Source organism: Planococcus citri, chromosome 2 (assembly GCF_950023065.1).
Source record: "Planococcus citri chromosome 2, ihPlaCitr1.1, whole genome shotgun sequence".
Classification (NCBI taxonomy): domain Eukaryota; kingdom Metazoa; phylum Arthropoda; class Insecta; order Hemiptera; family Pseudococcidae; genus Planococcus; species Planococcus citri.
Genome location: NC_088678.1, coordinates 40,217,491 through 40,243,673, shown reverse-complemented (window position 1 = coordinate 40,243,673; position 26,183 = coordinate 40,217,491). Strand labels below are relative to the sequence as shown.

Sequence of the window (26,183 nt, the reverse complement as noted above, 5' to 3'; positions counted from 1 at the left end):
ATTTTGAAATACGGACCGGATCAACTAAGATTTTTTTTTAAACTTGCTTTTTTTTCTGTTGCTTTTCTCTGTTCGAAAGCTCTTGAATATTAATGGCAGTATAACGGTGCCGGATTTTCAAATGTTTTTTGAAGAAAATTGAAAAGAAAAAAATAGCTGTTTGTTTTTATTATGATAATCGCAGTATACGTATCTAATTGAATCTTCGATCGTTATAACATCATGCTCATTTCCGTTCGCATTTTCGCGCATAAAAACCCGTCTGATATTTGAAAAACCGAGCAGCGAATTTCCAGCGCAAAAATTCCAATTTCAATGAAAATTACGTTAGTTAAATTCTTCCCGATGAATAAAAACCGGTGTGAAAAAATTATTAAGTAGATTAAAATATTCGATTCTTGTAAGATTTCGCGAATCCGCGAGTTTTTCTATACTTACCTACCTACCTATGCATACCGATGTAAAAAAGCAAACAATAAAATGACGAGTGGTTCGGCGTTCAATGTGAAATTTTAAATATTTATAGCGCCGTATCGCGCGCCCTAAATACCCCTCGCTTCGCGTACCCATCTTTGGCGACTTTTTTTGCCTCTCCCGATGCGTGTAGTTTATTTTGTAAAACCTCGATTCGCTCCTAACACGAGAGCAAATTTTAATGTAAGTACTTTTAATCGATATCGTATACAACAAGGTGTATTTTATCCTACGGAAGTGGTCTCGTGTATTGAACTGTTTACTTCAGGCTGTCTCTTCTTGTATAGTTTATTCGGTTACCTTAAAAACATCCTTGTTTAGCAGATTTATTCGTAATACGATAGCGAATCGTAAACTATAGACTGAGTGAAGTGGCAAGTACCTACTCGCGTAATCCGTGAGCCGGTACAGAAAATCTTTGAAAATTTTAAAATGCGGACAAAGGACACAGTATGTACTCGAGTAGCATTAAAAAACAAGTAGAGAATATTGTGGAACTTTTGAAAACGATATCAGTCATTTTCAGGTATTTCACATTTTGAAAGGTTTCAGATTAAAAGTTTTGTATAAAAAATTAATAATAATAATAATCGAACATGGGAATAATACCGACCAACAAGCCAAAAAGACCCATGAGCTGCCGAAGATGCACAAAGTACGTAGATACCAGTTCTTCAATATTTTTGATCAATTTTTGAAAATTCCAAGGCTCATTTCTTCATTTATAAATCAACATTTTAGTTTACGCGCCAAGTCGACAAACAGCTCTAGAAAACGAATTGTACGGCCTTGACGGGGGAGGGGGTTGGTGAAGTGTATCCGGGTTGCAAAAGATTGAATACGATGATTTTTTCGAATCCCAAATTGCACAATCGGGGAGTGGGGCCAAAAAAAAAACATCTCAACTTAATGGAGGGAAAAAAACCAATCGTAGTTTGTATGACGATGGTGGTCCCCTAAACTCAAATATGCATTCAAATTGTTGAGCCCCTCGCACAATTGCAGAATTGCATTTTATTGCACTATTAGTGCAATTTCGGATATTTTTCCAACGTAAGTAGTGCTGTAAGTAAGTATTGCGAGTTCAACGACAGCTTTTTTCCGAAAATTGGTACGCACAATATGGTGCAGGGTGATTTTGAGGTTTCACTAACTAGCTGCACTTTCTCAGAAAAATACAGTTCCCTCTTTTTATATTAGATACCCTTGCGATCTATCAAAAACGATTTAAATGTAGCGCTGAATTCAAAATTACCGATGATTTTAAATTTGGCCCCAAATAGTCGGGGGGGCGCATAAGGATCACTTGCACCCCCCTGCTGATCCTCCGGAACAACTTTTTTCTTGAAGGGGGAGTTCTAAAAACATTTCTAGCCCTTGTCCTAAAAAAAAGGTGGTCCTACTTACAAAATGGCGGACATTTTGATTGACAGGTCAGCCGAAATCGCAGATTTTGCGTTCCAACATAGGACTTGCACGAAATTTTTTAAACCGTACAAAAGTAGATCAAAAGAGCAGGCAAAAATTCATCACTTGTCACAAGTGCTAAAGTGCCTTTTTCGATTTTTGGTGAATTTTCAAAAATCAAATTTTGGCCAAATGTAAGAAAAAATCAAAATTTTACCAAATCAACTTATAAAGCTGAAATTTGGGAGATACCCTATTTTCGACCTGTCAAATTGATTGGAAACTGTTTCAAACCGTTTTGAGCAGTTCTGGAGCCTCCAGCAGATTTTTGCAACTCGAAATTTCCACAAAATTTCATCAAATGGAATTGGAAAGCCGAAATTAGTTCTGCAAACTGATTTCAATATGCAGTGAAGTCGACAGTAGGTAAATTTCAAGTCGTTTTTGAGCCTCCAGTGATTTTTAGAAAAATACTGGAGCATCCAGTAGATTTTTGAAACTTGAAATTTCCCCAAAATTTCATCAAATGGGGTTAGCAACCCGAAATTTACTCTGCAAACTAATTTAAATTCAATAATATGAAGTCGAGTGTATGGTGGTTTCAAGTGGTTTTGAAACTTCCAGCTACTTCTTGGAAAGTTCTATTCTCCTGAAAACGCCACGAAACCTTTCAAAAAGTCACTGGATGCTCCAAAATTACTTTAACCCACCTGAAGACGTCTTCAGAGGGTGTTAAACTTGCAGTGTATAGTTCATTTCAGCTTTCCATCTCCATTTTGATGAAATTTTGGGGAAATTTCAAATTTCAAAAATTTACTGGAGGCTCCAGTAATTTTCTAAAAAATCACTGGAGGCTCTAAAACGACTTGAAATTTACCTACTGTCGACTTCACTGCATATTGAATTCAGTTTGCAGAATTAATTTCGGCTTTCCAACTCCATTGATGAAATTTTGTGAGAATTTCAAGTTTCAAAAATTTGCTGGAGGCTCCAGAACAGCTCAAAACGGTTTGAAACAGTTTCTAATCGATTTAGCAAGTCGAAAATAAGGTATATCCCAAATATCAGCTTTCTAGGTTGATTTGGTGAAATTTTGATTTTTTCTTACATTTGATCAAAATTTGATTTTTGAAAATTTAACAATAATTGAAAAAGGCACTTTAGCACTTGGAATTTTCACAGGTGATAAATTTTTGCCTGCTCTTTCGATCTACCTTTGTACGGGTTGAAAAATTCCATGCTAGTTCTATGTTGGAACGCAAAATCTGCGATTTCTCAGTTGATCTGTCAATCAAAATGGCTCAAGGGCTATTAGAAATGACCGTTAGGACTCCCCCTTTAAGAAAAAAATTGTCATGGATGATGGGCAGAAGGTGCAAGTGATCCTTATGCGGGCCCCCCAACTAAAACTAGCGATTTTCAGTTCCAAAGCTGAAATTTTTAGCATCAAAAATTATAATCCCCGTGAATTTCCGCGATGTGAACAAAATATTATGCTTGTGACCTGTTGAAATGGAGTGAAATTTTACGCTCAACGCGAAAACATTGATGATTTTCACTTTGACCCCAAAACATAAAATCTAGTGGATTTTTGAAATTGCTCATTCTGGAAAAAAGTAAGTAAATGGTTCGTGGACACATTAACTTGAAAAGTTGGAAAAGAAAAAGGAAAAGCTCGAAAATTGGAATGACACGATTTAAATACTAAAGAAAAAATTGGTTTCGTCCAATTTTTTACTATGTCCTTACTCCTTAGAGTATGTATTTTATACATTTTTTTATGTGGCATGGAAACTATTGAAAGTTGTCCAACCCCATCACATTTTTTGTTAAAAAGGGGGGGTTACTAATCGAAAAACTCAACAGTAAAATTTTTTGGAGATTTTTGCTTGTTGAAAATACAAAAAATACCTGTTGAAAGCAGAAACAAATCCAATGTTATTTTAATTAGGGCTAGGTAAACAATAGCTGATTTTGGTTGTTGATTGTACATAAGAGGAGGTTGGTTACAAAGTTAGACAAACGCCACTTCTACAAAAATCGAGTTAGATATTGATTCTTATAGGATTTTTAACGCTCTTTTCATTGCCGAGGTCTGTTTTTTTCAATATAGTACGTAAAAGGGTAAACAACGCGCTCAAAGTTTTGCCTTAGTTTCAAACACAGACATGTGTGAATTTCCTTAATTTCAAAAACAGACATATCCAGGATATGTCTGTTTTTGAAACTAAGGTGATAGGATATGTCTCATTTTGAAACTAAGATAATGTTCACATGTCCGTGTTTGAAACTAAGGCGCAACTTTGATCGCGTTTTTTGACCTTTTATGTACTATTTTGAAACTAAAGGACCTCAGAAATGGAAAGAGGGTTAAAAATCCTATACGTATGAAAACCTAACTGATCTAGACAGCTTCAATTTTAAATTATCTTCATCTTGGTTTCAAAATCAGACAAGTGCATTTTCAGGTTCTTTTTATTAGTGGTGGGGGGCGATGGTGGAAGGATATTTTTTGTATTTTTGGTACTGAGTATCATCACTACAATTTGTCAAATATCCCTCGCCTTTACAATGCTGTATATTTTTGTAACAAAAAACATAGATTTTCTCAATATCTACCCTGTGGCGTTTGTCTTACTTTGTAACCAAGCTCCTCATAACATGTTACAGTAGGTAGTACTTAATTTGGTTTTAGTTATGGTTATGGTTATTGGTTATGGTTAACCAAATGAAATTAATTTGCTTAACCATTTAACATGTGTTAAGTAAGCTTCTTTTTTTTCCAAATTTAATTTTTTTTAGTTATCAGGGTTATCGGGAGTCTGTTTATTGTTTAAAGAACAACCATGGTCAAAAATTGAGAAATTTTTTTGATTCAAGTTTTTAAAAGCGTATCTCACGAGGACAAAGATGAAATTGATTACAGCCATACTCCATATTTTCAAAGACAAAAATACAAAATTTTTCAAAATTGAGTATTTTTTTTGCATTTTTTGCTCCTTAAATCAAATTTTACCACGTTGAGAAAAAACCAAAACCGAATAGGCGAATAAAATTTATCTGATCAAGTTTTGGTAATGGTTAGTTGTCGTTTACCGAAAAATCGATTTGGTTTGATTAGGAGGGAAAGGGAAAAATTATCAAATAGAGAGAGTTTTATCGCATTGCTCAATTGAGGAATAAATTTTTGCTTTGAGCACTAATCGAATACGCGGGATCTTGGACTTTGAAAAAATATCCGATTAAATCTCCACCTTTAGTTTTCTCACCTCGGATATTCGGAATTTACAAACATCGTCGAGCCGAGAGCAACAAATGAGCAAAATAAAAGAGAATTTGGAAGTGAAGAATAACCCTCGAAGGGGGAGTTCCGAGTCTTTTATCGTACAAACTCGTATACGTTGAGCTTAGGGAGTGAATTAATAACATCATTTCGTTGAATGTTTTAATTTTATTTCATTAATTATTTCAACAAAAGGGTTTCTCAGAACGATTCGGTGTTCAGACTAGGGTTCGGTTCAACAGCACCGGAATTTATTTACTAATTATGAATAAATGAACTTCTCATAACGTTTGTTTAAAACGGTACACTTACTTTGATCTGGCTTATATTTGTAATAATTGTGCAACAAAACCTATTTTGTGAAAAGTAACATGGTAGGAAAATGTTGGTCTAGATAAAGTGTTTTGAAATTTGAAGATTAAAAAAAAGAAACGATTATTTTTGAGAACTTGATTAGAATATTTAATGCTTGTTTTTTTTTCGAATTGGAAAATGTATTTTAATCTAAAATATGCACAGTGCATAGCTTGGCTTGAGTAGGTATGATGGTGATGATGGTGGATTCAATTACGAGTTTGCAGACGTCGTACAATAATGATTGGATATTTTTATCGCGATGATGAAAATTTGTTTTGAAAAAAATTCGACACGCGATGGGAAGCTTATCGAGAGAAAATGCATCGACGATGATAAAAAATAAAAATACGAACACGTTTGGTTATTTCGCTGTGAGAAAATAATTTGTTATTTTGGATTGGCTAACGTGTTGTACTGTAATATACCGAACATACATAGTTAGTCTATGTACATAGAGAACGTGTTGTTACTTTGATGATGGAGTTTTTTCGACATGTTTTTTTTTCGAGCTATTTGATTATTTGTGATGAATATGTACGCTGCACAGTCATGAGTGGCGAGAATTTTTTTTTTTTGAGTATATTATACACACGAACGATAATAACATCGTTGGTATACGAAGACATGGTATTGAAAAGCTATTACGATACAGGGAGGAAATCACGTTAAATTCTATTCAGTTTTTAATATAGGCAACTTAAATATGGAAAGTTTCGCGCACGAGCTGCTCGTAGTAATAGAAAATTGTTAGAAAATCGAGCGAATCATGACTTGTTTCTTATATATTTTTTTCTTTAGTTTTTCTCGAGTTAGTTGCAAGTGGCAGCTTTTACATTTGTCTTTATTCGTCACGAACGACTGGATTCACTATTATTGCATTTGTCTCCCATTTCTTTCAAACATTAACATTATACCCCTAACCGTTTTCACTTCTATCCACAGTGAACGAACTTAACCCAACAAGTCATACTGTCAAATCCAGAAGTACGTTTGGTTGTTGTTCCACGTTTAGCTGTTGTTCATTTTGTGCGTTTTGCGACTTCCAGTTTTATGAAGGAAGCCGTAAACTAAAGGGACCAGCGCCGTATAACGTCTCGCATTTTCACTTTCGTCGATTCTATTGCAGCACAAGAATATTCTCTGTGTGTATTCGTCGTATATACTTCGCAGTTCGCCTCGACCCCCTCCCCCCATCCCCGTCCTTTCGGCTTAGAGACCATTTCCGCCATTGTTTTATATGTACACGGTTATCGTGTCGTATGCTGCCACTTTTGGCTTATATTGTTTGCGGTATTTGCCGAAATTTATGTATTCGAATACAGCTTTCTTAATATTGCCCAAAAATTTTGAATATAATCGGCGTATATTGTACGGTTAATTAACCTCTCGCTGTTTTCGTTCTCGAGTTGTTTTCATTTTCGTATTCACGTGCATGTGGGAATAATTACCTACCTGATGACAGAAATTTACCACATGAAAGTACCTGCCTGCCTATTCACGTACCTTACAATTGAACGAATTATAATATTCGATGAAAGAAATTTAGTTCAAATTTCAAACCTTATTGTGTATTTTCTGAATTAGAAGTTTATATACCTACCCAGTTTTAGATGACAAAAAAAAAAAATCATTCATCGTATCACTTACCCATCTGTTTATCAGTTCGCAGAACGATGGGTTTGCCATCTTCTCTTTTCCAGCTCACTTCTGGCTCAGGTTCGCCTGTAGCTTTACATCTCAAATGAATAGATCCTCCTTCCAGAGCTTGATATCCATCAGATATTCCTTCATCATCGTTCAATATATCCGGCGGTATTGTCACATTTAAATATCCCAGCTAAAAAAAATAAATAAATAAACCATATCACTCGAATTTCATCCAATAGCTGTGACGTAAAAACTAAAAAGATCCCCCTCTCCTGATGCCCTTCTATCTTGTTAATTTTAATGTCGAATATCAATTAATTTCCTCGTCTAACAATAGCAATTATTAATTTCTTCGTATACTAAGTACGTCGTCGGTCGTCCTTCTGAGTTTCTGTTCATCCATTTCACCAGTGAGATAGTTGTCAATGACTCGATTGTTTTCTCATGCAATACGAAGTCAATTTCGCAATACAATTTCGCGTCGTAGCAGGTACGTAGATAGATAGCTAGATGGAGGGAGGGGGACGTATTCATTAGAAAATTTAATTATTTTCTTAAAAACTGAATCACACTTTATTTGGCACGCGGTAATTTTACACGTATAAATCAATAAACGAGTCTCGTTAACATTCCTTCTGCTTGGTGTTTTTCTTTGTGGCATATACATTGAAAGATGGTAGGTACAGGGGATGGTTTTTTTTTATCAACGAGAAAAGTTGTGTTCTCTTAGTGTTGTTCGAATTTAAAGACTTAACAAACTTGTATAGCGTGTAATGTGGTTTCATCAGCGAAAAGTTATTCGAGTTTTAGCCAGATTTTTCCCCCTCTTGGTGAAATGTTACAAGGAGCTAAGAATTTTGTTGGGAGAACAGTTATTTTTTTCTGAAGGTTTAGTAATTATTTTAGCTTGGGTGATGACATTATTTTACAATTTTCATGGAGTGATTGAATCGTCTTTTGAGAGATGTGTGGTTTTTATTTGAGAACTTTGTATGTTGAACATTTGATTCATTTGTCGAAATCTGACAATAGTTGGCAGTTTTCCTCCAGTGGATAGAATTAAGAATCCCAAACATGTTTGAAATTTGAAACTAGTTCTGCGAGATTTTGAGCCAAATTGTTCCTTGATTTTTCTGAATGACAATAAAGGAATACATACTAACAAGGGAACCTCTTGAGGTGTCACACTCCGATTTGAACGGGACCGCGATTTTTGGAAAGAGCATAGTCTAAAACTCCCAAAACCAAATTTTCAGCTGCCGAACTTCATTTTTCGATTTTTGGCGAATTTTTGAAAATTCAAAATTGACAGTTTTTGGCGATTTATGCTTTTCTTTTTAAAAGTACGTACTTGATCAGTAAAAATGGTCAAAGTAAATCCCAAAACTAATATTAATTACCAAAATCCAAATTTTACCATTTCCAGCCATTCTGAAGCCTCCAGCGCGATTTTTAAATTTCTCCAGAATTTTGAATTTGCTCCAGAAGGCGTGAATATGAAGTTGGGCAGCTAAAAATCGAGTTGTGTATTATACTCGACCGGTTTAACGAGTTAATCTACATTTGAGCCGATTTTGGGAGTGACACCTCAAGAGTGGTTTTTTGAGCAGCTTTTTTCAAAATTAAAAAATCCAAAAAATCAAAAGATAACCGTTTGTGAGGAAATTCTTGAAATTTGTGCGAATCGCTGCATTTGTTCAAGTACTAACCCCCGGAGCGCAAATTTTACCATTTCCAGCCGTTTTGGAGTGAGAGTGACACCTCAAAAAACCACTCTTGAGGTGTCCTCTCAAAATCGGCTCAAATGTGGATAAACTCGGTAAACAGGTCGAGTGTAATATATAACTGGATTTTTAACTGTCCAACTTCATATTCACGCCTTCTGGAGCAAATTCTAAATTTTGGAGAAATTGAAAAATCGCGCTGGAGGCTCCAGAATGGCTGGAAATTGTGAAATTTGGATGGGGGGAGGGTTAGTTTTGGACAAAGTACGGCGATTCGCGTGAATTTCAAAAATTTCCACACAAACGGGAAACTTTCGTTTTTTTGGATTTTTTAATTTTGAAAAAAGCTGGTCAAAACGCCACTTTTGAGGTGTCACTCTCAAAATCGGCTCAAATGTGGATAAACTCGTTAAACAAGTCGAGTGTAATATACAACTTGATTTTTAGCTGCCGCCCAACTTCATATTCACGCCCTCTGGAGCAAATTCAAAGTTCTGGAGAAATTGAAAAATCGCGCTGGAGGCTCCAGAATGGCTGGAAATGGTAAAATTTGGATTTGGGTGATTAATATTAGTTTTGGGATTTGGTTTGGCCGTTTTTACTGATCAAGCACGTACTTTAAAAAAAAAATTTTAACGAAAAGCTATGATTTTTGGGCTCTTTTGGAGCCTCCATCTAGGTCAGTAAAATGAAAAAAGCATCCAAAAGTACGAGTACGTCATTAGGCTAAAAATTTTAGAAATTGGTTTTCATTTTTACGTTTTTTGAGAATTTTTAAAAAAAATAGATTTTTTAAAAATTAAAATTTGATCAAACTGAGGTGAACGACTGCAATTCTGTTTGTATCTAGCATATTTGTAACTTCCTGAATTAATTGGCAGTTTAGAGCCGTTCTGGAACCTCCAGGGGGTTTTCAGATTCTACAGTTTTGGAAAAAAGTGTCATAAAATCGTTTAAGAAAATTACTGGTTTTAACTGATGGACAAGTATTTTGAAACACACTTACTGGGAACCACTCAAAACCCCTCAAAGAGATTTTTTTGATTTTTAAATTTTTATTATAAGATTGTTTACATTTCGGTTTGAGGGTTTAAGGTTTGGTTTATTAGGTTGTTTTTTTGATTTCTGGTCATTTTTTTCTAATAATTTAAAATTGATCATTTTTGGCGATTTTTTTAAAACAAAGAATTTATTCAATAAAAATGATGAAAATCAGTTTAGAAACTAATATCGACTCCTTCGAACCAAATCTCACTATTTCAATGATAAAATTCAAATCCGGCGGTTTGGTTTTTGACCCAAAAAAAAAACAGTCTCTCAAACATGATTTTTTGAATTTTTTGCTTTGTATAGGTAATGCAAATGAGTTTTGCTGTAAATAAATGGCTTCGCTTATCAGAGGGGAATTCGTTAAAAATTGTAAGGGAACCTCAAAAGACTGCACAAAAAAGTTTGGGTCCCTGACTTGAACCATCATGGACTTTTCTAAGTAGCTGGGTTTCAAATTTTAAAATTCACATTAAAAATTAAACAAAAAGTTTTTAATGGACATTTTTTGTGGCGATGTAAAAACCCCGTTTTTGATTTTTTTTCAGCCATCTAGAGGTTTTACCTACCTACATTACTTACAAAAATGATACAATTTTAGACATGATTCGAAAGTGGTGTAAAATAAACTAAAAAAGTGAAAAAATTCCAAAAACTGGTTTCTCATTTTCCAAGTGGATATGGGAGTCCTCAAAAATGAATTTCAAATCAACTTTTTGTTTAATTTTCAATATAAATTTTAAAATTTGAAACTTTGCTAGAAACATGATGGTTCATGTCAAGGATCCAAAATTTTTCCTGTGGTCTTTTGTGGTCCCCTTACAACTTTGTTATTGAATCCCCACGTCCAATGCTCTTAAAAAAAAGTCGAAGACGATTCATCCTATTGTTTCTTTTCATAGTTTTCATGAGATACGTCATTTCTTTTGTGTTGGTTGATCGTTGCTTTAAGAAATGAATTTTTTACCTCAATAACTTTGCACAATATTTTTTAGACAATTGCGTTGAAAAATTTGTAATCAAGTAAACAGAGACGGTTCTGAAAAAACTCAAAATTTCTAGAGAAATCTGAAATCGCGCTGGAGGGCTCCAAAATGACTACAATGGTGAAATTCAGTTCGAGGGAATTTATATCAATTTCCAGAACTAATTTTCATCATTTTTACAGAATAAATACGTGCTTACATTTATTTTCAAAAAATGCATTAATCGCCAAAAACAATCATTTTTGAATTTTCAAAAATACTTCAAAAATTGAGAAATCAATTTGGTCTGTTGGAAACTTGGTGATGGGGGTTTCAAGCAACGCTCTTCCCAAAAATCATGCTCATGAACAAAACCAAACATACTGAATTTCATCTTTTCCCCTTTTTTATAATAATATTTTCAAACTTGAAAAATAATAAATCCACTGAAAACTCCATATTGGCTTTAAACTACTTACAATCAATGAATTCGGAAGGTGAAAAATGGGATTAAAACCTAATTTCAGCTTTCTACATTGATATGGTCAAATTATGAATTCTCATGAACCAAATTTTTGGTTCTCAAAAATTAACCAGAAATCGAACATTCCACAACTTCAAACGTTCATTTTTTCTATGCATCTATCTACATATCTACCTACTTATCAACATCAATATTGCTTTCCTTAAAATTCCAACGACAAATTAAAACGCCACTTGAGAATACATTTTGAGAAACGCAATCTGTAAAACGATTTCTCGCCAATTTTCAATTTTTACAACAACCCTCGGCGAATATTTAGACGAAAATGAAACTCATCCACACAACATATTGAATTCAACATGAAACTGATTCAGGCTTCGATGGCTCGGCATATCGGTAAAAGCGGGATAAAAGATCTGATGCTTGACAGTCGGACGATAAAACCTATAACGCAGCCTTGCAATAAAAGACAATGCAAAAGAGAACAAAAAAAAGGGGGGAAAGCAAATAAAAATGTAATTTAAATGAAAAACGGCATTCGTACAAATATTAATTTTGAACAAATCTGATACGTGCCGTTTTGTATCTTATGTGAGGAGCGAAATTGTCGACACATTCCTATTTAAAAAATGAACGCCTACGTATGTGCACTAAAAATGACGTAATAATATTAATACCGTAGGAAATTCATATTGAAAAAATTCCACGAAAATAAAAATAAGAATTTCTTAGGTATTTATTACATTTTTTTGGCGGTTAAATTGCCGCGTATAAAAATTCATAAAACGTAATTTACCGTATATTGTCGGCAAAAAATTACCCAGTAGTAAAGTGAAATTCGAGCAGGATATATGGCGACTGTCGTATCATCTTTATTATTATTATTTCTATCATTATTACGATCATAGAGTGCATTTACCTGCCATCTCATCGGATCCGTATTTATCTGGCACATGTACGATCCGGAGTCGTTTTTTTGTATATTTAAAATATGCAACTTCCACGTATTATGTCCATTATGGGTGACAGACAGACGCGAATTGTGAGCCACTAATCTATTATGTATAGCCAATATAGCTTTCGAATCTGATTTTATCCACGCGACCTGCAAAACAAAACAAAAAATGACGGATATTTGATCTCCTTTTTGCCATTTTTCACAATTGGATTGTAAAAAATAATATGGCTCGGTACACATAGATATCGTAAAAAGTCACACTACCCTCGGCTAATTCGCAACCGTGAGGTAAACGAAACGGTGAAAACTTTTCCATTAAGTTTACCCGCTCAAAAGTTAGATATAAAAATTGAGTAAAAGGACCGAGCGCGAAAAGAAAAAAAAATAGGGCGTATCGTTGATCTGTTGATAAGAATGCGTCGTCTTGAGCGTCGCAGACGTGAACTCACTCCCCCGCGCCGCGAAATGCCAAATAAATGGACAAAACAACTCAATCAAAGTACATTGTGTATAACCGCATACGCTTTTATTGAATTTATTTCGTAGGCTTGTTTTTACCCCGCAACAACCTCCTCTCGTTATTTCCTATCGTTCTACCGACTTGTTAGTGCGACTTTTTTCACTACATTTCGCCACAAACTTTTCACCAATCCCCCAATAAAATTGAGATAAAACAGGAAAAAATTCAATAACTCGAGCTAAACTAATAAGTAAATTTTATATTTCGTGATACGTAAAAGTAACATAAAAAAATTGGAGATTTATCCTATATCGTCGGTTTATTCGTTTATAGCGGACAATTTTCGTCTTCGAAATGGCTCTCTACTGGCCAACCCTTCCCTCCCCCACCCATGGACGAGTGTATACTGAGTATTGCACCGCTAACGATAATCCAATCACCATATTCGAATTTGATTTCAATTAGAATCGCATTTCGTGTTTTAAATACGAGAGAATTGTAATGTATAGTTGGTGGGGGAGAGGGAGGTAGTCTATTGAATTTCAATATATTCTTTCATGTACCCACAGACTAGGTTTAGCAGAACAGCTGATAATAATGTTATTATAATCAAGGTGGAATGTGTGCCCAAAATTATTCGCGAAATGAATCGCTCGTCAATTCAATCAGTATTATTTCGATTACATAATTTTAAGAAATCAATTTCGATCGATTTTTTGAATTATTTAACGTACCTACCTATAAAAATTTGGGAAAATATGACAGGGCACCATTTTCAATGCCCAACCGAGTGTCCAACCAAAGCAGGAGCTGTGAAAGGTTCCTTAGTGAAAGTCGTCTGTAAAAATACTGATCTTGAATAATTTTAAAGCGGGAATGATGAAAACAATTGCTCGCTTGAACTCTTCTTCTGTTCCCATATCTCTGCGTTTTCAACTGTCCTGCGAATTTTGGCAAGATTTCCAGGCCCAAAAACTTTTGAATCGTGTGAAGAGGAGCTCAAAAAGGATACAAAATCATTTCCATTGAGATGAATCAAAATTTGATCAAATTACTGTAGCATGTTAGGATTTGGTTTATGCTTCATAAATTTGACTACGAGTAGGTACTCGGATCGATTGATGATGGTTTCGAATCGTTCTAACAATAAAACCTTTGCCAGATTTTCGGATTCCTCAGTTTTCGTAAAAAAAAACTCGTACCATTGGGACGGGACGTATTTTCAAATTTCAAACAATTTTTCAGTGAATAATATTGAAAAAAAATGAAGAATTTGTCGTTTTTTTATCTACGAAATGATAAATATAAATTCTGATCTGTGCTCAGCAATTTTTTTTTTTTTTTCAAAAATAATTGCTCAAAACAATATTTTGAACTTGGACCAGCATCAACTGATTTTGAAATTACGTGCCTAAATCGATCGAAAGGGTGACAAAGATGGTAAATCTGAATTTATACGTTTCCGAACTGCTGAATTTAATTTTTACTCTGTTCGTAGCATTTTTTCGAAAATTGGGGAGTGAAAATCAGATGGAGGCCTCAGGACGGTTTGAAATCTTCACTGATCATCTCAGGAGGTTAGAAATAGGGTATAAAAATAAATTGCAGTCTCTTACGTTAATTTTATCAGAATATGTCAAATTAGAATTTCCAAAAATTCACCAAAAAAATTGACAAAAGAAATTCTAGCGCATGTGATTTAAACTTGTGATTTATTTTGGGTCCTCTTTCAATTTTCCTTTGTTTGGTCCAAAATTTGTTGTGTCGTTTGGGATACTTTCTTTATTAGAAAAAATTCTACCATCGAAATTCTAATAAGATGTCAGCTTAAAAACTTCGAAAAAATTGATCGTCGTTTTGAATTTTGAAAACTTGCAAAAAATGAGGTTAATTTTTCTCTGTGAAAATCTCCAAATTATTTGCTCAAGTCAACTCGATGCTTATAGGATTCCAAGTTTCAGAAAAAGTATGATAAGGTGAAAGAAAGGGATTTTTGAAATTCGACACAATTTAGCAATCCTTTGATTTCCCCCCAAAAGTCTACCGTTATATCATCAAGAATTATTCGTTTGAAATTTTTCAAAGTTCTTGTACAAAAAGTCAATGAACTGCATGAAATTTTTCCAGATTTTAAAATCTCTGTCGAAATGTCAGGTAGTGATTTTTGAAAGTTTGTCATGATTATTTAGAATTCATGGGGTTTTCAAGTTCTTAAAAATTGAAGTTGAGTCAAAATATCTGAAAATCTGCTTTGATGTAGCCAAAAATGCTGACACAATATTACGAGTTCAATAAGTTCTTAAAAGTCAAACCGAATAAATTTCAAAACTAGACTATGTTGATGAATCATAGATCATTTATCAATCTTCTTTTCAAAGTGTGAGTCAGACTGTCAAAAAAGTTGTCAATAAATTGATGAATTCCCAAAATTCGAGTTTCACTACGTTTTGTCTGACTTTTTAGAATTTGATGAAAGTCTTGATATCGTGGCAGATTTTTAAATACTTATGGCCGATTAATTTCTCAATGTATTTGAAGAACTTTTGAAAATTCGACAAAAAATTTGAAAAAACTGTGAATAGATAATAATGGCAGATTTTTCAACTTTTTCATGAAGTATTTTTTCTTCAAACGAAATGAATTTGTATGAATAATTTCTACTCTTCAAATCGAACATAACAATTTTTGAACTGCAAGTTTTATATTTTTTCCAGGAATTTAAAATTGCTCTAGAAGGGTTGAAAGTTGACTTTAGCACCAGGAACTTGAGTCGGTGTTTGTCGTAGACCTTCTTGACCATTTTAAGCCATCACAGTAAAATCTCAGTTGTTTAATTTTTCAAAAATGAATTTTTGAGTGATAAAAATTCGAATTGTCAAAAAATGACAACACGTTCAAACATTAGCTTAGATATCTTCTGCTGGATCTATTCAACCTCCGAACTCGAAAACAAAATATATTTTTTAGCTGTTCCAGAACCTCCAGCGAATTTTTCCTTTTTCTCCAGAATATTCAAAATGCTCTGGAATGGTCCCCAAAATAGAAGTAGCTCGATGTAAATGTGAGTCTTGAAGGTTCAGAACGAGAAATTACCATGAAAACCCCGCACCCATTATCAAAGATTAGAAGATGAGATGGGGAGAAAGGTAGCAAAATTTTCAACGTTTGTCTCACGTAAGACTATATTTTACCTAATAATGGAGTCTCATAACAAATTTTGAGTGAACTGCTCGTGAAAACATTCAAGCTAAATAAAACTACCTACTCTAGGAATTGAAATAATATTATGTATTTGTGGCAAACTGATTGTGCAATTTTATCAACGTTCAACGTCGTATTCACGGCAAACTGGTTAGGCAACTTTATTAACATGTAACTTGTGAGAGAATTCTGAAGGGGCTGCAAAGAAAAATTCCAAAGCGTGAAGATTCATATCATTGACCTTCCCTTCGTTGAGTTTTTCAAACGTACAGAGAGCTACGAGTAGGTAAGCCAAGACATGAGGGCTCTCAAAGCATGATGCCATTGAAAAAAAAACTTGACAGTTTTCTTTCATTGAGCTGGTGTTGTCCTAAAGAGGTGTGATTTCAGCTTATGAACCTGACTGACCCATTGACTATGAAATTAAATACCACTTTTAGTCCTCTAACTAGCGACTTGACGATTGGTGGATACAAATTTCGATTTCTCATCAGTGTTATGGCTCTGTTCTTAGTGTTTTTCAATTGACAATTTCTATTCCTTAAAAAACGCTAGATTTGTTCTCAGCAGGTTGAAATATCCCAAGAAATGTATTTTTGCTCTGATGAAATTTTCAAAATTCCTTTTTTGGAGGTTCACAATCAAATTGCACCATCTACTTTGAGGACTCCTGCCTGACTCGATTCCCTGTGCGGCTAGAAGACTGGAGATTTTTCTGGATTGTCATTTACTCAAAATAAACTTTCTTATCAATTTTCGTCAAAATCTAAGGTACCTATGTTATTTATTATTCCACCCTAATGCTCTTACAAAGACTGTCTTGAATAAAATTTCCACCCCCCCTCGCTTTTTAAATTTCTCTGTCATATTTTCTTTTCAAAAAGTCATTCTTGTAAACCAGAAAATTGTCCGGAGCTTTTGTCAAAAATTTGTCAACATCATCTGGAGAGAATAGGTACTATAGCTTTTTTACTCTCAAATGAAATGAAGTTGTAGACATTCTTCAATTCCTTCTACAAATATATCATTTTCAATTTCCAACGACATTTTTAGAATAGATAAAAAGAACTTGATTACGAATGAAATTTCGAATACCTATTACACTAATGTACAGAAAAATTTGTGGTGGCTTTCAATGAAGTTTGGAATTTTCGAGTGAGAATGGGGAAAAAACATTTTATCTGTAGCCTTAAGTTGATACGAAAAATTTCGCTGGTTTCCTTACACTCTATATGGATGTAGAAACTGTTCGATACCTTAACTCTCGCATTCCATTTGGCTGGTGAAGAATTATAAAAATCTGAACCCGATGTAAATGGAGGATGAATGGCGAAAAAGGGAAAGTATCACGGATAATTAACGTCACAGCGCAGCTTGCACGTTGGTACAGGCCACAAAATGAATTTCACGGGTACGTTGGTCGGGGGTGGGCGGTGTCGTTGGCGGCGAAAAACAAGGCAGAAGAGAATCTACCTTCTCAACAACATTTACCGCTTCCATATTTTACCGAGTGCGTTTTCCCATTATTCAAACTCAGACGGCGAGCTGTCAATTAAAAATTACTTCAATCTTTCGGTTAGAAAAAAGTTGGAAGTGAAATGACTCAGAAAATTAAGTTTGTAAAAGAAAAAGACGAAGATACGGAACTCCAATCTCGCCATATTCTTGTTTACATTAATAAGAAAGAAATAGGTATTATCGTTTTTCAATGCCACATTATGAAAATGATTCGTCTTTCTTATATACCTTCTTTTTCTCTCTCTCTCTCTATCTTTGTAGTACCTACCTACATTTGTTGGCTTGTTCCCTTTTATCTCGTTAACTGAGAGACCATTCAGACTCTCTTATACATCAATTCGACGTACTATAAATTGAATATCAACAACGTTCTCCCCCTTTTACGTTTCCTATAATATTTTACCCTTCGTTCATCGTCGAGTTAATTACACTCAGTCTGTCGTTTATGTAGGTATAGGTTCCATAGCCTATATAGGTACCTATATAGATTTGTAATTTCGCGGTCCATTTCAAATACATGGTGCATTTTAAACGGCGGTAAAAAATTCTCTTTGGGTTACTTACTCGGTAATCTCCCAGATGATTAACTACGCAAGTAAACTGTACATCTCTGCCTTGAGTTGCTGTCAAGTTTTCCAATGGAGCGTAAAACTCCGGCATTACTGTTTCCGATTTTAAATGGTAACCTGAAATACATTAAAAAATTCGTATTTCAATTTCTGATTAATTTATTGACCGCACAAATGTCATCGAGGGTACATCTGCATCCGAAGAATTCCCATTCAAAGCTCGGAAAAAAGAAAAAAAAAATTGAAAAGTTTCTATTTTTACAAGTTTTTTATTCATATGAACAAAAAGACATTCGTCAGAATAATAAACACAACTTTGAAATCCATTATAGAATCTAGGCATCGTGGAAAAAAAATATATCTATAAAATTTTCAAAACTTCGTATGGTATTTCATTAAAGTTTTAACTCGTATTTCCGTAGCTATTATTTCCAAATATGGAGTTTTTTTTTTCTCCTCGAATTCGTTCGTCTTTTCGTACATACGTCGGCATGTTGACAAATGAATATTCTTCTATAATATTGACGAGTTGAATATTTTTTTCCAATGTTTTGGTCCGAGTTACTGAAATTGACGTACATGCCGGGTGTTTTCATTCGCGAATATCTAAATTTAATCGCAGTTATCAGAAAATACCCCGCTAAGTTTTTGACAAGAAAAGCAATTTTTTCAATCACGTCGTTTCTTCCAATACCATCATCACTTGTGGAAAAATACTCAAACTATGATTATTTAGATTTTTTTTCTTCGTCTGAAAATAAATCCGTTGTTTGGCGAAATACAAGTTCGGTTGAATTTCACCCTCGAGTAGGCACCAGCTTGTGTATGTTTTTCTTTTTACGATATTCAAACGACCCTTTTGAAATCAACTTTCTCTGAGAGAAAATTCGCCTTTCAAACGCCTACTCAGTAGTGATGGTTGATGGTCTATTGGGTCAAGAAGAAAAACCTGGCTCTCGAATGTGGTACTTACTACAAAAGTGGAACAATTTTATGAAAAAAATTCTTCCCTCGTCTCGTAAAAGTTCCAGTTAATTATATTATTCATCTGCATATGCCATAGAGTTAGTTGATATTTAGTTTCATGTGACTAATTATAAAGCTCAATATTATAAAAACTTTTAATTAGTAAATTAAAGCGGAAAGTATTATAAACGTTAAAGTTTTCCGCTTCATAACCTTCAACGTCGGTTGCTATTTTACTCTGCAATTTCTAAGATGTTTATAAACAATTGTGCATGCGCGTTTTACCCTCTCTCTGTTAATACATATTGGAGCCTATAGATATCGAAATTTATTTTTTCCTTCGTCTTCGATGGAATGAGAAAAACCGACATTAGACAGTTAGACACTGCGATGTTATACGTAATATGATGCACGAAATGCACAACAGTTGCCTGGAAGTGCGTTGAGAGAGTTCTTTCTCCAAGTTGACATCGTAAATTCTACTTATTTGAATTGCGAAACAATTTGCCTAAGAAAATGCTCCCAAGTTCAAATTTAAAATAAAATAAGAAACGCATTAATGCGTTAGAAAAAATTATGCCCGATTTTGAATGAACATGAAAACTTGTAAAAGATTGTGATTGATTTAAGATGAAGAATTAAATGCTTCGAAATCTGTCTTGTGGAAACATGTCTCCCTCTCCCCTTCAAACAGTTGGAGCGGGTGGGCTGTGGGCCTCCTTTGAGAAAATTTCAATTTTACCTACTTATAAGTCTTTCGCAATAAAAAAATTGAAAACATTGGCCTAGTCACGGTTTACACCATCAAAAGAGGCCTAGAACTTTTTCTCCAAGTGGTCATGGAATGTGGGAAAAAATGCCATTTTCAGCTCCAGTCGAAATTTTCCTCTCTGCCCCTTTTCGAAGCAAAGGGCCAATCGTTCCATTTCTTCAATTCTACGCAATATTTCGATCCAATGCAGGTTATAGGTCAACAAACATCACTTGGCCAATTTTTTCAACTCCCAAAAGAGGTCCTCCACTGTCTGATGGGAGGGGGGAGAGGGTAGATCGCATTTTTTTCACGACCCCTGAAAGTCGATTACAGTTTGTAAACAAATTTTCTGGTGTAGGGAAGCAATGTGGAATGTGAACAACCCTAATAAAGACTCAGGGTGTAGCTAAGCAAATTACTAGAAAATTTGGGGAAAGAGATACCTTGAGGAAAAGGGGGGCTTCGGTCTGGGAAATAGTAGACATCAAAAAGGAGGGCAAACTTAATGGCAAAAAAACCGAGAACTTTATCCTATACTACATGGTAACAACAGAACGGTACCAAGGAAAACCTACAAAGAAAGATTTCCTTGTAACCTTAAAAAATCTAGTCAAAAAATATTCAGAATTGGAAATTAAGAAGCTGGTTATACCCAGGTTGGGCTGCGGACAAGATCAACTGGATTGGGGACTGGTAAGACACTCAATAATCGAGTTCTTTAAGAACTCTCCAATTACAGTCCGAGTCGCCAATTGAGAAGATAGTGTAGCCAGTGCCAGACTTAGACCTGAATCCCGATAATCGACTATAGTTTTAAGTTGTAAATAAATATCATTTTTATATTTAGTTTGTAAAAGATGGTCAGTGCTGAAGAAATATAAAAATAGGCTCTATCCACCTTATATAATAGGCATCGGGCAGGCATATGAGCCAATTTTAGAACATTGTGAAATTTTGAAAATCATTTTCATTTTTTGTTTTAATTAACAAATCTCAATTCTAATTGCATAGTCACTGAAATATATAAATTATCTCTATCACGGGCGAAAATAAAAATTTTTGGAGAAAATTTGGTCAAAAAAATTTGAAAATTTTTTGAACTAAATTGAATTTTGTAAAAATTGTTTCATTGCAAAAAAGTCTGACCCACAACAAAATTTTTGGTATCAACAATAATATTCCAATAAAGCAATAAAATGCAGAAAAATCATTTGTCAAATTTATCATCATGCATACCCAATTTTAACAGGGCTTTGTGTATGCCGACCAGCGCTTCCTATTCTATAGGCCTTACGTTAGTACTACATCTAGCAAACATCTCTGAGAAACAATTACTTAGCCCTTTCGCTCCCAACAGCTGAGATGGTAAAGCTTCCTGTGGCCCAACCCAGTTTTTTACGTTTTTTGCCCTATAATGGTGTATAGAGATAGGATAATGTGAAATTTGCCCGAAGCGATGCTCCCCACCCCTTTTTTGACCCATGTCACACTGACATTGGGCAACCATAACCTAAAATTTGAGTCACAATTACATTTTCATAAAAATAATAATTAATTTCAAGTTGAAACAAATATTTTAGTACTGCAAATTCAATTTTTGCAAAACACTTCTGTTTTACACATAATTCAATCATTTTCTTTTTTTTTTCAACACGTATGTATGAGAAAATGATACGTTCCGAGCTGTTATTATCAACTCGAAAATCAAGCTAAAATCACTAACAGCTGTCTCAAAACATAAAAATTACCATTTGGATCAAAATTGTAACAAAAAAAAAAAAAAAAAAAAAATCTGCAAGAAAAATTTTTTTTTGACTGGATGTTGGTAACACTGCGTCGACCCAAACCACAGGAAGTCTTGTCTGGGTATACACTGCCCGATGGTGTGCAACTTGAAACATTTCGATAGCCCACTACAGATAGAATCGCCCTAGAAGAAAATGAAAAAGATGTCACATATATGTGACGTCGGGCAGTTGAAAGATTTCTAAATGTCACACATGTGTGACTTCGGGAGCGAAAGGGTTAGTGTAGCTAACTTTCACAAAACTGGTTTGAAACGCGTGGCTCACTTGTTATGTAACTTTAGCCTTTACAAAGTGAGCCAGGCTGGTAAACCTACTGGTTCACTTCTTATGAAAGATTAACCCACACATGGGTTCATAAGTGTGCAGTCGTGAACCTATATATATGTGTGTAAACGAATGTAATTAGGGTTTCAGGTGTAAATTAGTTTGTTTAGATATGGCCCTTAAATACTTAAATGTAAATAACGCTATTTTTTGTAAATATTTTCTATCATTTCATTAACAAACAGGGCTTCAATTTTTTTTAGTGCTGCGAATGCTTTGTTTCTATTGTGACTTGGAACTGTAAAAAGGTCCCTTACGTTTGTACGGACTATTTTTCTCGTAGAATGTGCTGTTTGACTTGGAAACCAAATGATTAAAAGTTCAAAAATTAGAAATCAGTTTATTCTTGTTTTTTAATATAGAATTTGATTTTCTAAGGGAGCAGTCCGTTCTACAAAAAAAAATTGTTATGCACAAAATTGTAGAAAATGAAATTTGTTTCCAATAGAGTCTCATCAGTTTTCCTCCAGGACTTCCAAGAGGCTTTTGAGTAAAATTTTTGACATATATGAGTCAAATAAAGATGAGCGATAAATCTGCACTAGAAAACTTTTAAAAAGTATTACTTTCATTTCGAAGTTGGTAAATTCACAAGGCTGTTGGAAAATTGTTAATTAAATGTCCACCGAAAAATAAACTTTCGCGAAAGATTACACGACTCTTCAGAAGGAAATGAAAATAATGGGAATTTTTTGGCGAAATATTCTCCAGTATACTTTTTTTACATTTTTGTGATGAAAGTTTTGCATAATTCACCAAGTGCAAATTATTCTATACTGTCTGACAGTTGAAACTTTTATAATTGCAGCTTTCATAGCGTTAATCTTTTATAGAAGAAAATTAATTTAATACTTCACGTCATTCTCCGTGAATCTCGACTCGACTAAAATGAGATACATCCTACATGCTACATGCTTTGAAAATTATTATACAAAATATCGCATATGCGAGAGATACTTTAGTAGATATTTTTACCAAACTCTACAGCGCAGTCGATCGAGTTTGATTTTATCTGTTATTGATTCGTAAGTTCGTAACAAACCATCATTCACAGGATTCTTTAAGACGTCCAAAGTTGAGCCAAATTTTAATCTTATAATACGCTCCTCAATCCCAGTCTGAAAATACAACTGTGTTTCGGAAAAAATACTCAACTTAAATGCATACTTTGTATCACAGTAATTTCAATACAACTAAAATGTATCGTCGGCACATCGAAAGTAAAAAGCTCTCCTTGAACTTAAAAGCCTACTAACGTTCAAAACAAAATTGATATTTTCAATTTTTTCTCGTCTGTAGTAAAGATCAAAGACCTAACAGGATTCATTCTGCTCTCGTTGTTTTCGTTTAAAACGTATAATCCTCACATTAAGAAGCCTGAAATGGCCACTAAAGGCTGCACAACGCGTAACCCTTTTTGAATCCGAATAAAGCATTCATATCGAGTTGAAGTACCCTATCAAACGTTCATTTCGCCATTTAAACGGCACGAAAATTAAAAGTCACACTATAATGGTTAATTGAATACTAGCTGTGGAAATATTTAAATGAAACCCGTGCCCTCGTGTCATTTACTTTTTAAGAAACGATATTTTAAAAGTTTTTATTAAACTGTAACCATTTTATCATTAGAAATGACAAATAAAACTCTGCTTTTAATTCGAGTTCTAGTATAATGAATTTGACGTCTTTCGGTATCGTATTAGAGAACATGAAAAATGGATCACGAAATTAATTTCATTACGTACCTATTTCATTAAAAATCCGACATTCTTAAAGAATGATTGTTGATTTGCTGAGATGTTGAAAATATCGTTCAAAGCTTTTAGGAATTTTTACCTAGGTACTCGTACTATTTTCTCGTTCAGATACGTTGAGCATTTTTTTAAAAAAAGCATTGATAGGATGGGCTACTCGTACAGCGAACTTAAACGCGTGTTTATATTTTTCATTTATGATTCAGCCTTCGGATTAATTAAAAAAAAATACCTTTATTTTCCCACCGCTTGATTGATTTCATTGTTTGAATATTTTGCCCAGATGCTATTAATCATTTAAATGTCTTTTGTTAGGCATTTTTGAAATCCAATAATGAAAAAAAGAGCGGTTTACGCGGATGGTCAACAAATCGCATCTTTAGGCTGGTTTTCTTTCTCATTATTGATCATTGGTAAACCTGTCAGATAAGTTTTGCAACGTCAATAATGAATTAGCTTTATCGTACTTATCTTTCGTCAGGTGGCCATACGATTATAGTCGATCAATCACCGAAGCACAGAATTAAAACGTACTAACGTTACATCCGAGCTACAATAGAGTTAGCGGTTAAATCCTCTATGATGCAAATTACCTTCATGGTTAATCACCTTAAAATGCATTCGATGAAAATTAAGTATTTGTAAACGCGGTACACGTTTGATGTCGTCGTTTTAATTTCCACATTCGCGTTCACTTTTACACACATCGCGATCGATTATTTGATAAAAAGCTCAATTAAACTTTATTACCATTGTTCGCGAATGAACCAGGACGAGATTTGAATTTGTCACCAGGTAAGTATTATTGTAGATGAATATGTACTACGTTCGTGTGCCGAAATCCAAATGACCTGTGTGTGGAATTATTAGAATTCACGTAGAGAGGGAAAGGGGGGAGGTTGCTGAAAACACTCGATTATGGTACATATTCGTATTTTGGACGAACTCGTATGTGGATGGAGTGAGATGAGATATGTTTAGAATTGAAATAAACGTTTGGAGGAGAAAGAGGGGGGTTATTCCAGTGCATGTATGAAATACTGACATGAATTAATTTTTTTTTAATCCAAATGTATCTTATTGAATGAAGTAGGTAGGTACCTATTCTGGGTCTTATCGTTCATACAAGCCACATATTAATAACATGTTGATACATTTGCCTATTCAGTTCGCCGTAAATACAGTAGGTGTAATACTCAAGATGAGGTTTGCACATTAGGATTTTGCCGTAGAATACATGGACATTCTACGCGTAAAATAGCTCGTGGTTTTTTCACATTTGTGATTTCTTGAAAAATTGACAAATTTTAAAGGCTCATATCACAGCAGGGCTGGTGACTGAAACGATCATTTTGTTCCGTTCTGTTTTGTTTTGTTCCGTTCCGTTCCGTTCCATTTGTTCTGTTCTGTTCCGTTCCGTTCCGTCTTGTTCTGTTCCGTTTTAACAAGGGGAGGGGGGTATCCTACCTGGCAGAAAAATTTTTGAGCTAGACAAAGGTAGGTAGATCGAATCATCGAATGAACAATTACACGCAAAATTTGACACCATCCAAAATTCTGAAAATTTCAAGAACTAAAGTGCATTTTGTTTCTTATTCTTAGATGAATTTTTTAAACTCAAATTTGGTCCCAAAACGAGAAAAAAATCAAAATTTTACAAAATTCTGAAAATTCATCTTGAAAACCAAATTTTGGAATGTGCTACAACTGCTACTTATAGGTAATCTTGTCCCGCCGAATCAATTGAAAATCATTTTCAGCCATTTTAAGCAATTCTGCATTTTCTACAACCTTCCAGCAGATTATTGACCTTTTGAGAATCAAAATTTTCACTAATTTTTACCAAATGAAGATGGAATTTGGAAAGCTGAAATTCACACTATCCCCTCATTGCAACCTGAGTTGACGTTGAGTAAGTTGGCTGATATTGTAGGTAATTTGTTCTGTTCTGTTCTGTTCTGTTCCGTTCCGTTCCGTTCCATTTTTTTTCTGTTTTGTTCTGTTCTGTTCTGTTCTGTTCTGTTCAAGAACACATCGTTACCTTATTTGTTCTGTTCTGGTTTTGTTCATTTTGTTATGTTCGGTTACGTTCTGTTCTGTTCCGTTCTGAATAAGATTTTTTCCTGATTTGTTTATTGTTCCGTTCATTTGTTCCGTTCTGTTCCGTTCCACCAGCCCTGTATCACAGATCTGATTAAACTTTTGAGAAAGCTAATATAGATGACATTTTATTTTTTTGGAAAATTGGAGAAGGGATTTGAAAAAAAGTTGTGGAGAAGGGGACCTCAGAAGACTGTGGGAAAAATTCTGGATCTCCGACACTTACTATCATTTTTTTTACTGAAGGTTCAAATTTTAAAGTACATATGTACATTGAAAATCAAAAAACGTGGACATTTTTTTTTGGTGTAAATTGATCATAGGTATATCATTAAGATGTATGAAAACCGTTTTTCAAAGGTTTTGTATGATCTACAAAA

At 34.3% G+C, this 26,183-nt stretch overlaps 1 protein-coding gene across 2 annotated transcripts in view; it reads right to left on the bottom strand.

Annotated features, from left to right (window-relative positions):
* The window catches only part of LOC135835771 (lachesin-like), a 112,475-nt gene that overhangs the window by 12,187 nt on the left and 74,105 nt on the right, over positions 1-26,183 (bottom strand). For both annotated transcript variants that reach the window (XM_065350191.1, XM_065350192.1), the window contains exons 3-5: positions 18,090-18,211; positions 12,308-12,493; positions 7,169-7,358 (exon numbers count right to left, since the gene is read on the bottom strand). In XM_065350191.1, coding sequence (XP_065206263.1) covers positions 7,169-7,358; positions 12,308-12,493; positions 18,090-18,211 — 498 coding nt within the window. The remainder of the gene's footprint in view (positions 1-7,168; positions 7,359-12,307; positions 12,494-18,089; positions 18,212-26,183) is intronic.